Here is a 14,705-nt window from a genome sequence, read left to right as displayed (position 1 = left end):
TTAACATGATAGCTAACCTTTATTAGTTATAGTGTTCATGCTGGGTGAGGTACTGTTTTAAGATCCTAATGGATATTAACTCATTGAATCCTCACAAGTCTGTGACGCACTTTCTATTATCCCTTTTTATAGAGGAGGAAACAGACTTCTGAAGCTAAGTAACTTGTCCAAGCTAACATAGCTAATAAGTAGCAGATCCAGTATCAACCTAGGCAGTATAGCTCCTCTGTTTCCTCCACTGTGTGCCGTTGGTTAGTACAGAAATAGAAACCATCGGTATGATAGCAAATATAGTGTTTAGTATGCCTTTCAGCTGATCGTTTTATGCTTCCCCCTATAAAGTTACACTGGGGAGAAAACAAATAAATGGACTGAGTGTCCATTTATCCTCATCTAACATTAATTGTTACATGCCCTGAACAAATAGGAAAAAGACTTATTTCAGAAGACAATATGTATGTAAGTGGCCACCAGAGATAGTTTTCTGTATGGTTTGTATTCATTCCTGGGACATGTATTTAGAGACTTCTGTGTTGCAGGCCTGTGCTAGATCTGGTAAAACAAAAATGAGTAAAACGTGATACTTATTCTCAAGAATCTCACACCTCCTTCTTCCATGATAGATTCTTATAAGCCCTTTGATATTTAGTAGAGGCAGTTCTTTCCTCCAGAAACTTACAGTGTCCTTTCTGCATTAGGATCTTAGTGCAACATTGCTCTGCAAACTTGGACCAGGGCAGAGTGAGATAGCAGAGGAGCTGTGCCAACGTCTACAGCGAAAGGAAAGGATGCTGCAGGACCTTCTAAGTGATCGAAACAAACAAATGGTGGAACATGAAATGGAGATTCAAGGCCTGCTTCAGTCTATGAGCACCAGGGAGCAGGAAAGCCAAGTAAGGATTAATGCACAGATCAGAAAAGTATCATGTAGTGCATTTATAGTCTGCAAATAGGAAGCATTTGCAGACTACAGATGTGTGTATATTTATATATTTTACAGTCAACTCTGTTAGTTTCTTTCCTTCTATTTATTACCTAGACCACAGTTTTATTTATTTACTTACTTATTTAGAGGTGGGGGTCTTGCTGTGTTGTGCAGGCTGGTCTCAAACTCCTGGGCTCAAGCAATCATCCTGCCTTGGCTTCCCAAAGTGCTGGGATTATAGGTGTGAGCTGCTGCGCCTGGCCTTAGACCACAGTTTTACATTAATCATCAAAGTATGGCACATTTCTTGAAAACCTTGCATTTGGAAGGGTGCCTAAACAATACATGTATCCATTAACTTCGTTACATACATTTTCTTTTCCTTAATAATCTGATAATTTTGAGAGAAAGGAGTAGGGGTTGTGAGTGTTTCGATTTTGATTCTAAATTGTTAAGACTTGAGTGATATTTTGCATTTCTAGTCAAGGTATGGGAAAACTTACACTCAACATGTTTACCCTTAGTTTTTGTAAAATCTGAGTTAAGAGGGAAAAAAGATTGCATTTTTCAGAGGTCATGGTGAGAATAAACAATCTCATAATAGTACAGGGTATATTAATTTCACAATATTTAAGAAGTAAATTTTTTTTTTTTTTTTTTTTTTTTTGAAATGGCATCTCCCTCTGTCACCCAGCTGGAGTGCAGTGGCGCGATCTTGGCTCACTGCAACCTCTGCCTCCTGGGTTCAAGCAATTCTTCTGCCTCAGCCTCCCAAGCAGCTGGGATTACAGGCATGCACCACCATGCCTGCTAAGTTTTGTATTTTTAATAGAGATGGGGTTTCACTATGTTGGCCAGGCTGGCTTACAATTCCTGGCCTCAAGTGATCCACCCTTCTTGGCCTCCCAAAGTGCTGTGATTATAGGAGTGAGGCACCATGCCCTGCCCATAAGTAAATTGTTAATTTTTCCTCATTTCTATGTGTTTTCTCCTCAAGGCTAAAAACTCTTAGTTGACTTGTGCTGCATTTCAGATACCAGTAGCTCAGAATCCCCCTAGTCAGTTTTTAGAGGAAAATAGACTCTTTTTTGCCTATCTTATTTGACCCTATAATATTTTCTTAAGTTTCCTTATGTTGTGAAAGGATTATACTCCACTGTTCTAATTGTTAGGCCCACTGAAGTAAATACACATCTTTCTAGAAAGGTCCTGCTGTGTGCTTCAGAAATTGTTTCTAAAATAGACCTAACAAAATTATTCTAAATTATTTAAGTCTTTGGCAAGAGGCTAGGATCTTTGAGTTTTCTTTTTAACTTCTTTGTGATTTGGGAGAATTGGTCTTTATTATACCTTAGAAAAAAAATTATGCACTGCTGGTAATAGAATAATGGAGATGATGGAAATTACAGGAGATTTTTCAACTCAAGAAGATTAATGGTGTATTCTTCTAGATCTGCTTCTCTAAATTTACGTGCAAAAGAAATCAGCTGAATAGCTTTTTAAAGATGTAGATTGTGGAGCTCAACTCCAGAGAAAGAAATTAGGAGGTATAGGTGGGACTTAAGAATTTGCCTTTCTAACAAGTTTCCAGGTGATAGTGATGCTGCAGGTTCATGGACTGCATTGGAGGAGCACTGCTAAAAACTCTTAAAATCCCACGAGAAAAGGAGTGCCAAGGCAGATAGAGCACAGTATATATCTTGTATGTTATTTATTATGTTTTTTTCCCCACAGTTTTCACAGATATTTTTATTAAGGTACTTTAATAATATTCTGATACCTCTAAAATAGTTATATTCAAATCTCCAAAGAGCCCAAATTTTACTTATTGAAAAATGGAAGTTTTTTTTCATATTTCCCTTAGAAATTGTGACAAGAACTCAGCTTCTGCCTTAAAACAATAGTACTTTTCCTCAGAGACAGTTGGTGGTATGATTCATCATCTTAGACCCTCAGTAATTTTAATATCAATTTATTATTTCCAGATTTTCTGTTTAAATGCAGACTTCCTGTACATTAATAGTTAAAAATGTTCTAGATCTTTCCTTTATTGTGTCATCTGTCTTAGAAAACTGGGATTTGAAATGAAACAAGCTGAGTTGGGTGATTTTGAGGTTGAGATTCTCTTAATCATGTGGTCTGATAAACATGTTTATGTGTGTAATTGATTCATTCAGTAAATATGTAGTGAGTGCCTACTATGTGCCAGACACTGTACTGGGTGCTTGAGATTCAGCACCAAGTTGCCTTTAGGAAACTTACATTCTATGTAGGGGAAGCAGAGAGAGATAGATTAGATAATGGTAAGCGCATTGAAAAAAAATTAAGCACAGTAAGAAGTGTTGGAGATAGAGAAGAGATTGCTGGGTTTTAAAAAACAATTTTTCCCAGCTTTATTGACGTATAATTGACGAATATTGTATACATTCAAGGTGTACAACATGATATGTTGATATACATATACATTTTGAAGTGATTGCCACAATCAAATTAACACATCCGTCACTACACATTTTATGCGCGTATGGTGAAGACACTTAAGATATACTCTTTTAGCAAATTTCAAGTAAATAATATAGTATTATTAACTAAAGTCACCATGCTGTCATTGGATCCCCAAAACATATTCATCTTATACTTTGGCCAGCAAGATTGCTGTTTTGGATAGGATATGCAGGCAAGACCAACCTGATAAGGTGACATTTGGCAAAGACCTGAAGGGAGCAAACCACACAAATGTTTGAGTGAAAAGGAATCTAGCCTTAAGAAGCAACTATCCGAGAATAAAGACATTTGTTATACTAATTCAAACCAGAATCTTAACACCTTAGCCTGACAGTTCTAGCAGAACCTATTTCAGATTCTCTTATCTGTTACAGATGTGTTAAATTCAGTTTTTTTTCCCAATATTCTGCCTGTGAGACTTTCTTTCCATTCACTTAACTCTGTTTTTCCCTGTAAACTGAAAGCAAGGAAACTATTTCCTAAGGACCCACTGTTTTTTGTTGTTGTCGTTGTTGTTTGTTTGTTTGTTTTTTACAAATGGTTGACTTTGAAGAAATGATACCAGAACAAAAAACTTTTTTACTAGAATATCTTTCTAATGTTATTTGTGATTTCCTCTTACTAGGCTGCTGCAGAGAAGATGGTGCAAGCCTTAATGGAAAGAAATTCAGAATTACAGGCCCTGCGCCAATATTTAGGAGGGAGAGACTCCCTGATGTCCCAAGGACCCATCTCTAACCAACAAGCTGAAGTTACCCCCACTGGCCGTCTTGGAGAACAGACTGATCAAGTAAGAACTATAGACTTACATAATTCATACTGATTCCATTTCCTTTTTACATTTGAGGTGTAAGTTTGATAATTTTAATAACAAATTCTGAGAATATTCTCAGTATTGTCATTGTGATCATAGTTCCTGCATCTTCTTAAGTCCCCTGACTTCTGCAATTTTTTAGGGTTCAATGCAGATACCTTCCAGAGATGATAGCACTTCATTGACTGCTAAAGAGGATGTCAGCATACCCAGATCCACTTTAGGTAAGTATCAAATTTCATTTCATTAAGGGACTGTTTTTCTCTTGTTTTTTCTTGTAGTAATCTCTGTATTATAGGTTTGGCAAAGACTCTTTCCTCTTCCTACCTTAATGGAACAAATAAGTTTGGAATTCCTCTGAAAGGCTGAAGAACTGTCCTTACCTTATGTTGAGTTGAGGTTATTGCTCTGGGTTCACAATTCGGCCCAGAGAAATTCTATCCTTACTTTCCTTTTCAGATAGCTTCGCAGGGATTCAGAAATGCAGGAGTTAGTGGTTCCAATCCTGCACAGCAGGGCCATGAGCTGACACCTTTTTCTGGGTATCTTTCAAGTCTGGGGCCACTCACTGTAACTTGACATCACCTACCTTAAACCATTAGGAAGGGTAGGCAGTGTACACTGAGTTATTTGCCAAGCCTAGCCCCATTCAGCGGATGGTTTAGAAAAGTCTTACAAGTAGTCATTCTCTAGTAGGCAAACTTTATACTAATCAAAGAGTAAAATAATGTTGGATTTGTTTTATTTATTTTTTATTTGCCTTTTTTTAAGAGTGTACTTTTCCCTAAAGTTTTTTATTTTTGAAATTTCAAACCTACAGAAAAGTGGCAAAAATAGTATAGTGAATACCCATATACTCTTTTTTTTTTTTTTTTTTTTTTTTTGAGACGGAGTCTTGCTCTGTTGCCCAGGCTGGAGTGCTAAGGTGCAGTCTTGGCTCACTGCAAGCTCCGCCTCCCGGGTTCACGCCATTCTCCTGCCTCAGCCTCCTGAATAGCTGGGACTACAGGCGCCCGCTACTGCGCCCGGCTAATTTTTTTTGTATTTTTAGTAGAGACAGGGTTTCACCGTGGTCTCGATCTCCTGACCTCGTGATCCACCTGCCTCGGCCTCCCAAAGTGCTGGGATTACAGGCATGAGCCACTGTGCCCGGCCTCATATACATTTTTATTCAGACTTACCAGTTATTAACATTCTGCCACATTTGCCTTTTTATTCGTCAATTATACGTCAATAAAGCTGGGAAAAATTGTTTTTTAAAACCCAGCAGGCATACATATGTAGTTTTAATGTATTTTCTGAACCATTGGAGAATTTCTTACAGAAATCATGACACCTTATTCCTGAATACTTCAGTAAGTATTGCCTAAGAACAAGGGCATTCTCCTACATAGCTACAATATAATTATCACACTCAGAAATTTAACCTTGATATAGGCTTAGTATCTAATATACAGTCCACATTCAGAGTTCCTATTGTCCCAATAATGTTCTGTGTAGCTACTTTGGTTTCCCCCAACCCAGGGGTTATGCATTGTGCTTAGTTGTCATGTCTCTTAGTCTCTAATCTAGAACAATTGTCTAGCTTTTTTTTTTTCTTTAGTGAGATTGGCATTTTGAAGAATCCAGGCCAGCTAATATTCCTCAATTTAGCTGTGATTGTTTCCTCATGGTTAGATTTGAGTTAAACATTTTTGGCAGGAATACCATATGGATGACATCTATCTTTCTTTCCTTCAGTACTTCCTTCCTGCCTGCCTGCCTGCCTGCTGCCTCCCGGGTTCAAGCGATCTTCCCGCCTCAGCCTTCCAAGTAGCTGGGACTACAGGCATGCACCACCACGCATGGCTAGTTTTTTTGTATTTTTTCTTAGAGACAGGGTTTTGCCATGTTGGCCAGGCTGGTCTGGAACTCCTAGCCCCAAGTGATCCAGCTACCTCGGCCTCCTAAAGCTGGGATTACAAGCGTGAGCCACCGTGCCTGGCCTGGATGACATCTTTTTTAGTGCATCACATCAGTGTGTGATAATCAGTTTGTATCATCCTTGGTGATATTAAATTTAGTCGTTTGGTTAAGGTTGTCGCTGCCAAATCTCTCCATTGTAAAAGGTTTATTTCCCCGTTAGTATATAAGTGATCTGCTGGCTGAATTTGAGATGTTGACAGTTCTGTTTTCCAACAATCATTCATTCAGTGGTTTTAGTATCATTTGAGCCTTGCCTGAACCAGCTACATTGGTTTTAAACTACATTGGTAGTTTAAAAATAGTGATTTTCAGGGTTGGGCGCGGTGGCTCATGCCTTTAATCCCAGCACTTTGGGAGGCCGAGGCGGACAGATCACTTGAGCTCAGAAGTTTGAGACCAGCCTGGCCAACATGGGGAAACCCTGTCTCTACTAAAAATACAAAAATTAGTCGGGCTTGGTGGTGCATGTGTATAATTGCAGCTACTCAGGAGGCTGAGGCAAGAGAATCGCTTGAACCTGGAAAGCGGAGAGATTGCCCCATTGCACTCCAGCCTGGACGACAGAGCAAGACTCAGTCTCAAAAAAAAAAATTATGATTTTCTGTTTGTAAAACTTCTTCTTTGCTTATTTGTGGGTATTATTAATAAAGAAGAGCTGTCCTTTCCCTATCTCTATACCCCATTTGTTTTTATCAATATGGAGTTTTAAAAATCATTATTGATTTTGGTCATTATTTCCTTTAATGCTCAAATTAACCCATATTTGGTCGGTGGGGGCCCCATCAAGCTGTTTCTCTGACCATTTGCCATATCCCCATCAGTTTTTTTGGTTTTTAGCATAGTTTCATAGTTTCTGGCACAATAAGATAGTCTATGATTACCTTTTACTTTACCTGCCTCAGTCCCAGAATCAGCCATTATCCTAAAGAGCTCCCCGGTTCCTTTTGGTGGGTAATGGCATTCAGAAACTATGATCTGGACACAAGATGTGTTCATTGCTACATGAATGCCTTTTGCTTCTAGGACCTTTTTTTTTTTTTTTTGAGACGGAATCTCGCTCTGTCGCCCAGGCGGGAGTGCAGTGGCAGGATCTCTCTGCTCACCTCCTGAGTTGCTGGGACTATAGGCGCCAGCCACCACACCCAGCTAATTTTTTTGTATCTTAGTAGAGACGGGGTTTCACCGTGTTAGCCAGGATGGTCTCGATCTCCTGACCTCGTGATCCGCCCTCCTTGGCCTCCCAAAGTGCTGAGATTACAGGCGTGAGCCACTGTGCCCAGCCGCTTCTAGGCCCTTTTAAGAGAACAGAGCTAGCAATGAATATTTTTAAGTATGTATGTGTGTATTTGTATACATATGAAGATTTGATACTGATTTCGTAATTCCAATTTAACAATATAGGTTCTTTTTTCACCTCATTTCATATTTGTATCTCCTTGAGAGCCCTGGTTACTTATAGCATCAATATATTTCAAAATATTTACACAGTTGCAGAATACTATAATATGCAAAAGTATTTTCGGAATTGTTACAGAAATACCACCATCAACAATAAATGTATTAAGCAATGTTTAAGATTTTTTTTGTAATTCTTTTTATCCTTAGGATATTTTGCACTGACAGTGTTCAGTTAGAGTAGTGAGTTCAAAAATTGTTTGGATTAATTTTTTTATTATCTTCTAGATGGTTTTATCTATTTGCTATATAGATTTATTTATTTATATTAGTATTCAATTTTAGACCTTTTCTCTCCCATTCATTGTCAAGCTTACACATTAAAAATTAAACATTTACCCAGTTCAAAACTCTAGTATATAAAATTATATACCCAGATGTCCCATATTTCCCTATTCCTTCTCTCCTGTTTCCACTCATCTCCTGCAGGTAATCAGTTTCATTTCTGGGTTATTCTTCCCGTATATCTTTTTGCAAAAATAAGCAAATGAATCATCTGTGTATATGTGATGTATATATGTACATTCTTATTTCCCCTTTTTCCTAATAGAAAACCTACTACTTTAGATGTATTCTTAAGCACATAGCTTGCTTTTACTTAGCATATTCTTAAAATCTCAAAATCACTCCATATAAATTCATAAAGATCATCCTTATTCTTTTTTTACATCAGTATATAGTGCCATCTGTGAATATACTATAGTTTATTCAATCTTTTCTTTATAGCATCTAGGATGATTGCAGTATTTTGCTATTATAAATAATACTACAAAGAACAACCTGTGTGAATGTTTTCTTTTTTCTTATTATTGGAATGTGTCCTCTGTAAATTACTCAAAGGAGGCAGCAGGTACCGCATTATGTTAATAGCAATTAAAACTAGCACTATATTTTCATTTTAGGAGACTTGGACACAGTTGCAGGGCTGGAAAAAGAACTGAGTAATGCCAAAGAGGAACTTGAACTCATGGCTAAAAAAGAAAGAGAAAGTCAGGTGAGTTTTCTAGTTAAGTCTTAATTCCAAAATCCCTATTATTTTTTTCTTTCAAAATAGTTTATATTTAAAAGCATATAATTCTCCATGTATAATATCTGAGTCCAAATGCCAGGTATGACTTTTTTCTTTTTGGAGAAAAATATAAGTTATTTTATGTATACATTATCTCAAAAAGATGCTCCTGTTTTTAGATTGGGACCATTAAAACTTATTAAGTGCTAGAAAAACGTAACCCTCTCTCACCATTGCTAACTGGAATAAAATAATTGTAAAGGCCGGGTGCAGTGGCTCATGCCTGTAATCACAGCACTTTGGGAGGCCGAGGTGGGCGGATCACTTGATCCGCTCGAACAAGAGTTCGAGACCAGCCTGGCCAATATGACGAAACCTGTCTTTACTAAAAATACAAAAATTAGCTAGGTGTAGTGGCAGGCGCCTGTAATCCCAGCTACTCGGGAGCCTCAGGGAGGAGAATCACTTGAACCCGGGAGGCAGAGGTTGCAGCGAGATGAGATCTTGCCATCACACTCCAGCCTGGGCAACAAGAGCAAAACTCTGCCTCCAAGATAATAATAATAACAACAACAACAATAGTAATAATAATTGTAAAGCACTGGTGAAAAAAGGAAGCGTTGTGTGATTGCTGCTTAGAGTTATGACATTAGACCCATGAAATCAGTTTTAGAAACATTAAACGAGAAATTTGAGTATAATCAGTGTTTATCAAGTATTCATGTGCAATGTACTGTGCTAGGTATTTAAATTAGCACTAATGCTCACAACTCTACACAAAGTAAGTGGTGTCGGCCCAATTATTATAGACGAAGAAGCTGAAACACTGATTTCTCTTTTAAAATGGGAGTGGAGAATAGTCATGTAACTAATAAATGCTAGGGCTATGATTCAAACTCAAGCCTTTTGTGACTTCACATACTTCCTAAGAAGATTCATTTCCTAGAGCACATTTTTCCCACCTTATGCTTTAACTCTCTCTAGCGTAGAGTTCTCATCAATTTTTTTAGAAGAGGCCTTTCAGCCTTAGAGATTCTCTTCCCCCTGCCTTTCCTCCACAGCTAGTCGCGTATTCAACTATGATGTTGAAGAAATACTAGGACCACAGCGCAGAGTTACAGACAAACTAAAAGCTTATTTGTTGCTATGTTGGCATCTCTTTTAGAAGATCAGTCAGTGTCATAACTTCCTAAATTCAGTTTAGCTAGCTAGTCCAAATAGCTCTTAGTTTTTTTTACCTTTTGCCATAGCTAGATCTGTAATATAAAACCTGTGTTTCTATTTGTGATGGAATTACCACATTTTATCTTTTGATTTCATTACCATATTTCTGCTTACAAACAGACTCATGTTTTATGACTCAATTAGTTTTCAGGATATGAGAATGTGTGGCATTTAAGAAATACCAGTTTAAAAATCCCTTAGTCTCCCTTCCTTTTTGTGGTTCTACCTCAGCCGTTATCTGATTATTCATGTCAGATATTTTAGTTTCCACATCCTCTTCCTGTTTTTCTCACATTTATCAAATCCAGAGTAATGTTACTTTTTGGTTCTGTCCTGTTTTCAGGATCATGAAATTGTAATGCCTATGAATGGGTATTTTGAGTGGGTGACATTTAGCTATTGCTAAATTCCTTTAAAGGGTTTATTTAAAATAACTTGTCCTTACCATAAAGACTGTATGGATATGTGGTATCTACAGGAAAGACATTATAGCCTAGTGGCTCTGAGTCAGCTTCCCTGAGTTCACGTTGTGGATTTACCACTTACTAGCCAGCCCTGTGATTTTTGAACAAGTCCCTTAATTTCTCTCAGACTCAAATCACCTTGTCTGTAAGTTGAAGAGTAGAAGAAGTCACCTTATGTATAAATAAAAGTGTAGTTATCTCATAGGATTGTTGTGAGGATTCACTCATTCTTTCATTAGCTATATGGGGACCTTCTCTAAGCTTGGTCTAGTGCTGGGGATGAGGTAGTGAATGAAATCAGTAAGGTCTCTGGTTCTATGTAGTTAATTTCTACTGGGGAGATACAGACAATAAATAAACATTATAATTATAGAGTATAGTAAGTGATATGAGGGAAATGATAGAAAGCAACATGGATGGAGACCATCTGAAATAGGGTGGCCAAAGAAGGCTTCTCTGAGCAGATGACATGTAAGCTGGGACCTAAGGATGAAAAGGAGGCAGCCCTGGGAAAGATACTTCAGGCAAAGGGAGTAGTAGTTGTAAAGGTCAAGTCAAGAGAAAGTCTGGTGTTCCTAGAACAGAAAAAGTCTAGTGTGCCTACAGAGTCATGAGTGAGGAGTAAAATGGCAGATATTAAAGTAGGGAAAGTAGGCAGGAGCCAGATCACTAGGTTTGTTAAAAGGATTAAATCTATACAAAGCATTTATTAGAGAGCCCAGGGCATAGTAAGTGTTAGCAGCTATGGTTGTTATCATGATTTTTTTTTGTTGAGACGGAGTCTTGCTCTGTTGCCAGGCTGGAGTGCAATGGCGTGATCTCGGCTCACTTCAAACTCCGCCTCCCGGGTTCAAGTGATTCTCCTGCCTCAGCCTCCTGAGTAGCTGGGATTACAGGCACACACCACCATGCCCGGCTAATTTTTGTATTTTTAGTAGAGATGGGTTTCACCATGTTGGTCAGGCTGGTCTCGAACTCCTGACCTCGTGATCCGCCCACCTCAGCCTCCCAAAGTGCTGGGATTACAGGTGTGAGCTACCACGCCTGGCCTATTATGATTTTTAATGAACTTTGTCATAACCAAGTACTTGTCATTTTCTGGTGAGAACACTGAAAGTTTAGGGCATGTAGTGCCAGCTTTTGGCAGTATTTCTTCACAGGTGGTGGTGTGTTCTTCCATTAGGAGTCATGTACTGTTTGGTGATTGCTCATGATGTTAGCAGCTGTTGCTGTTTGATGCCTTATCCATTAATTCATTAAGGGTTGCAAAATGGAAATATCCTAATGCTATCATTTTTTCATCTGTTAGGTGAAATACTTACATAAAAACTTCACCTCTTCTTGCTTCTGCTAATGGTGACCATTCTTTTTCAGTATCATAATAAGCTTGTTAAACAAATTTGATGTGTTGCATAGTGCCAGCTAAAGTGGAAGACATCATTAAGAACAATTGTGACATCTTCCTATAAAACATCCTTTGTTACTATACTGCATGGATTATTGGTTTGATGCTGTAGAGCCCTATTCATGTTCTCGTTTTCTTTTCCATTACTGGCTGATAGTGATATGATATGCAAAAGCATTTGCCTCAGTGTTAAAATGTAAACATGGCAGATACTGTTTCCTCTTTTCACAGATGGAACTTTCTGCTCTGCAGTCCATGATGGCTGTGCAAGAAGAAGAGCTGCAGGTGCAGGCTGCTGATATGGAGTCTCTGTCCAGGAACATACAGATTAAAGAAGATCTCATAAAGGTCTTTCAAAACTTTTTAAAGACCACTGGAAATGTTCACAGCCCAGAATACCTGTAGGGCCTCTTCAGACAATATTTGCACACATCGAATCCCTTGGCCAGTGATTATCCATATCCCACTTGAAAGTATAGGCAGAATATTTCAAGAACATTTGTTCCCGTGCTCCTCTGCTGAATAATCCTTTTATTACTATTTTCACATCCACACTTATTTTTTGACTTCTAGGACCTGCAAATGCAACTGGTTGATCCTGAAGACATACCGGCTATGGAACGCCTGACCCAGGAAGTCTTACTTCTTCGGGAAAAAATTGCTTCAGTAGAATCTCAGGGTCAAGAAATTTCAGGAAACCGAAGACAACAGGTAAGTTATTGGAATATAAACCTTATTTATTTATTTACATTTTTTTGTATTCTCTCTTTTTTTTTTTTTAGTAGAGATGGAGTTTCACCATGTTGGTCAGGCTAGTCTTGAACTCCTGACTGCAAGTGATCTATCCTCAGCCCCTCAAAGTGCTGGAATTACATACAGGCATGAGTCAGCACATTGAGACAGGGCCTCACTGTGTCACCCAGGCTCGAGTGCAGTGGTATGATCACAGCTCACTGCAGCCTCAAACTCTGGGGTTCAAGGAATCTTCCTGCCTCAGCCTCCTGAGTAGCTGGAGCTGCAGGTGCACACCACCACGCCCGGCTCAAACCTTATTTTTCTACTGTGAAATAAACCATGGTAAAGCTGTCAATCTCAGTTATTTGTGGAGGGTTAGTCGATGGTATTTCATAGAGAAACTGCTCTAAAATTTCCTACTTTGGTCGGTAGCAGCTATAGATGCCCCTTTCTGACATTTGTAGTTCTGAAAAGAGTAGCAGTTCTTTTGGACACATACCAATAGTTATCCCTCACACTCATACATAAGTCCTCTCCCTCAACTGAATCTTTCTCTTTTATCTGCGTTTAACCATGTTCAAATCTCTCCCAGTTAAAAAAAGAGAAAGAAACCCCTGCATTGCCCCAAATTTCTTTGTAGCTACAGCCCCATTTAACCTTTCTTCAATGCCAGACTTTTCCAAAAGACTTACTTGCCTGTACTCCCTGTCTCCATTATCATCTGTCTCACTAACTACTCACCCCACTACATTCTGGCTTTTAACTGTACCTTAAACAACTCTGTAGGTTATACATTATCATAGCTCATTATCTTTATAGCACTTATTACAGTCACAATGACACACATCTATGATTAATGAATGTCTTTTTCCTCCACTAGATAGTAAGCTTTCCCCTAGAACCTAGAACAGAGTCTGTCCCATAGAAGGTGCTCAGTAAATATTAATTGAATGAATGAAGAATACTAGTAAGTCCTGTTATATACATTTCCCTCTTGCCTGTCCTGTTTCCCTCTTACTCCTTTCTCTTAGCTGCTTTCCTGTGCTTCTAGCTTCTCTCTCCTTTTTCTTCTTTTTGCTCCCATGTTTGAATTCCACCTTACAGGTTTTAAAGATAAAAAAAAAGATAATATGACACTGATTTGAAAACTATAAAATAGTATCAAAAGCTTAAGTACTAAGATAGTGGGCTTTTTAAGTCATAGTACATGCTAATGCATTTTCTTGTTTCTCGGGATTAACTGTGGCTTCATGTCTCACTGTGCCATTTGCGTATTGCTTCTTCTCTCTTCTTTACTCAGTTGCTGCTGATGCTAGAAGGACTAGTAGATGAACGGAGTCGGCTCAATGAGGCCTTACAAGCAGAGAGACAGCTCTATAGCAGTCTGGTGAAGTTCCATGCCCATCCAGAGAGGTAAGAGAGTGGCTGTTTTTTCTTTTATTCTTCATTGAAATTTTTATTTCTTTTACTATTCTTTTTATGCCTTTTATTCTTCATTAAGTGCAGATGCTTATGATACTGAAGAGGGGAGAAAAAACAGGGACAATTACTGGGCTACCCACTTTGTCATTTGTTTTATGGATTGCTCTGAGCTTCAGTGTCAAAATCTTAAGTTGGGAATAGCGCCTGTTTCACACAGCTATTGCAGAGATTAAATAAGAAGACAGCTTTGGTGTCTAAAACAATGCCTTGCATATAGTAAGCACTCAATGTATGTTCATTTTTTTTCTGTGATCCATGTCCTGTTAAAGGCTGTTCTATTATAAGCATAAGGCTATACCCTGTCTCTAGTAAAAATACAAAAATTAGCTGGGTGAGGTAGCGCGTGCCTGTAGTCCCAGCTACTCGGGAGCCTGCGGCAGGAGAATCACTTGAACCTGGGAGGCAGAGATTGCAGTGAGCTGAGATCGCGCCACTGCACTCCATCCTGGGCGACAGAGCGAGACTCTGTCTCAAAAAAAAAAAAAAGGTGGGGGGGGGAAGAGTAAGGCTATAATGGGCACTGATATTCATTTAATATCATCGAAGAAAATATATTAATTGGGATGACTAATAGCATCCTGGGACCACCGATAGCTATCATGATGAATATATTTTTCTTCTACCTCTTGATTTTTGGTCACATATGTGATACCTCTCTGGATCATTTTATATTCTCTTCATTTTTTTTTTCTCATTTTGCCTTCCCTAATAGCCCCTTTTAC

At 38.5% G+C, this 14,705-nt stretch overlaps 2 protein-coding genes across 26 annotated transcripts in view; one reads left to right on the top strand and one right to left on the bottom strand.

Moving 5' to 3' along the window:
• LOC115837636 (putative neuroblastoma breakpoint family member 7) overlaps nt 1-14,705 on the bottom strand; it is a 655,832-nt gene that overhangs the window by 548,398 nt on the left and 92,729 nt on the right.
• Nucleotides 1-14,705, top strand: part of LOC100582383 (myomegalin) — a 230,677-nt gene that overhangs the window by 163,507 nt on the left and 52,465 nt on the right. For all 25 annotated transcript variants that reach the window (XM_030824692.1, XM_030824704.1, XM_030824710.1 and 22 more), the window contains 7 exons: nt 699-893; nt 4,056-4,220; nt 4,387-4,468; nt 8,567-8,658; nt 11,998-12,114; nt 12,340-12,477; nt 13,802-13,914. In XM_030824692.1, the coding sequence (XP_030680552.1) occupies nt 699-893; nt 4,056-4,220; nt 4,387-4,468; nt 8,567-8,658; nt 11,998-12,114; nt 12,340-12,477; nt 13,802-13,914 (902 nt within the window). The remainder of the gene's footprint in view (nt 1-698; nt 894-4,055; nt 4,221-4,386; nt 4,469-8,566; nt 8,659-11,997; nt 12,115-12,339; nt 12,478-13,801; nt 13,915-14,705) is intronic.

The sequence above is a fragment of the Nomascus leucogenys genome, chromosome 12, assembly GCF_006542625.1.
Source record: "Nomascus leucogenys isolate Asia chromosome 12, Asia_NLE_v1, whole genome shotgun sequence".
Classification (NCBI taxonomy): domain Eukaryota; kingdom Metazoa; phylum Chordata; class Mammalia; order Primates; family Hylobatidae; genus Nomascus; species Nomascus leucogenys.
Note: the sequence above shows the minus strand (reverse complement) of the source record. Positions and strands in the feature narration are given on the sequence as shown.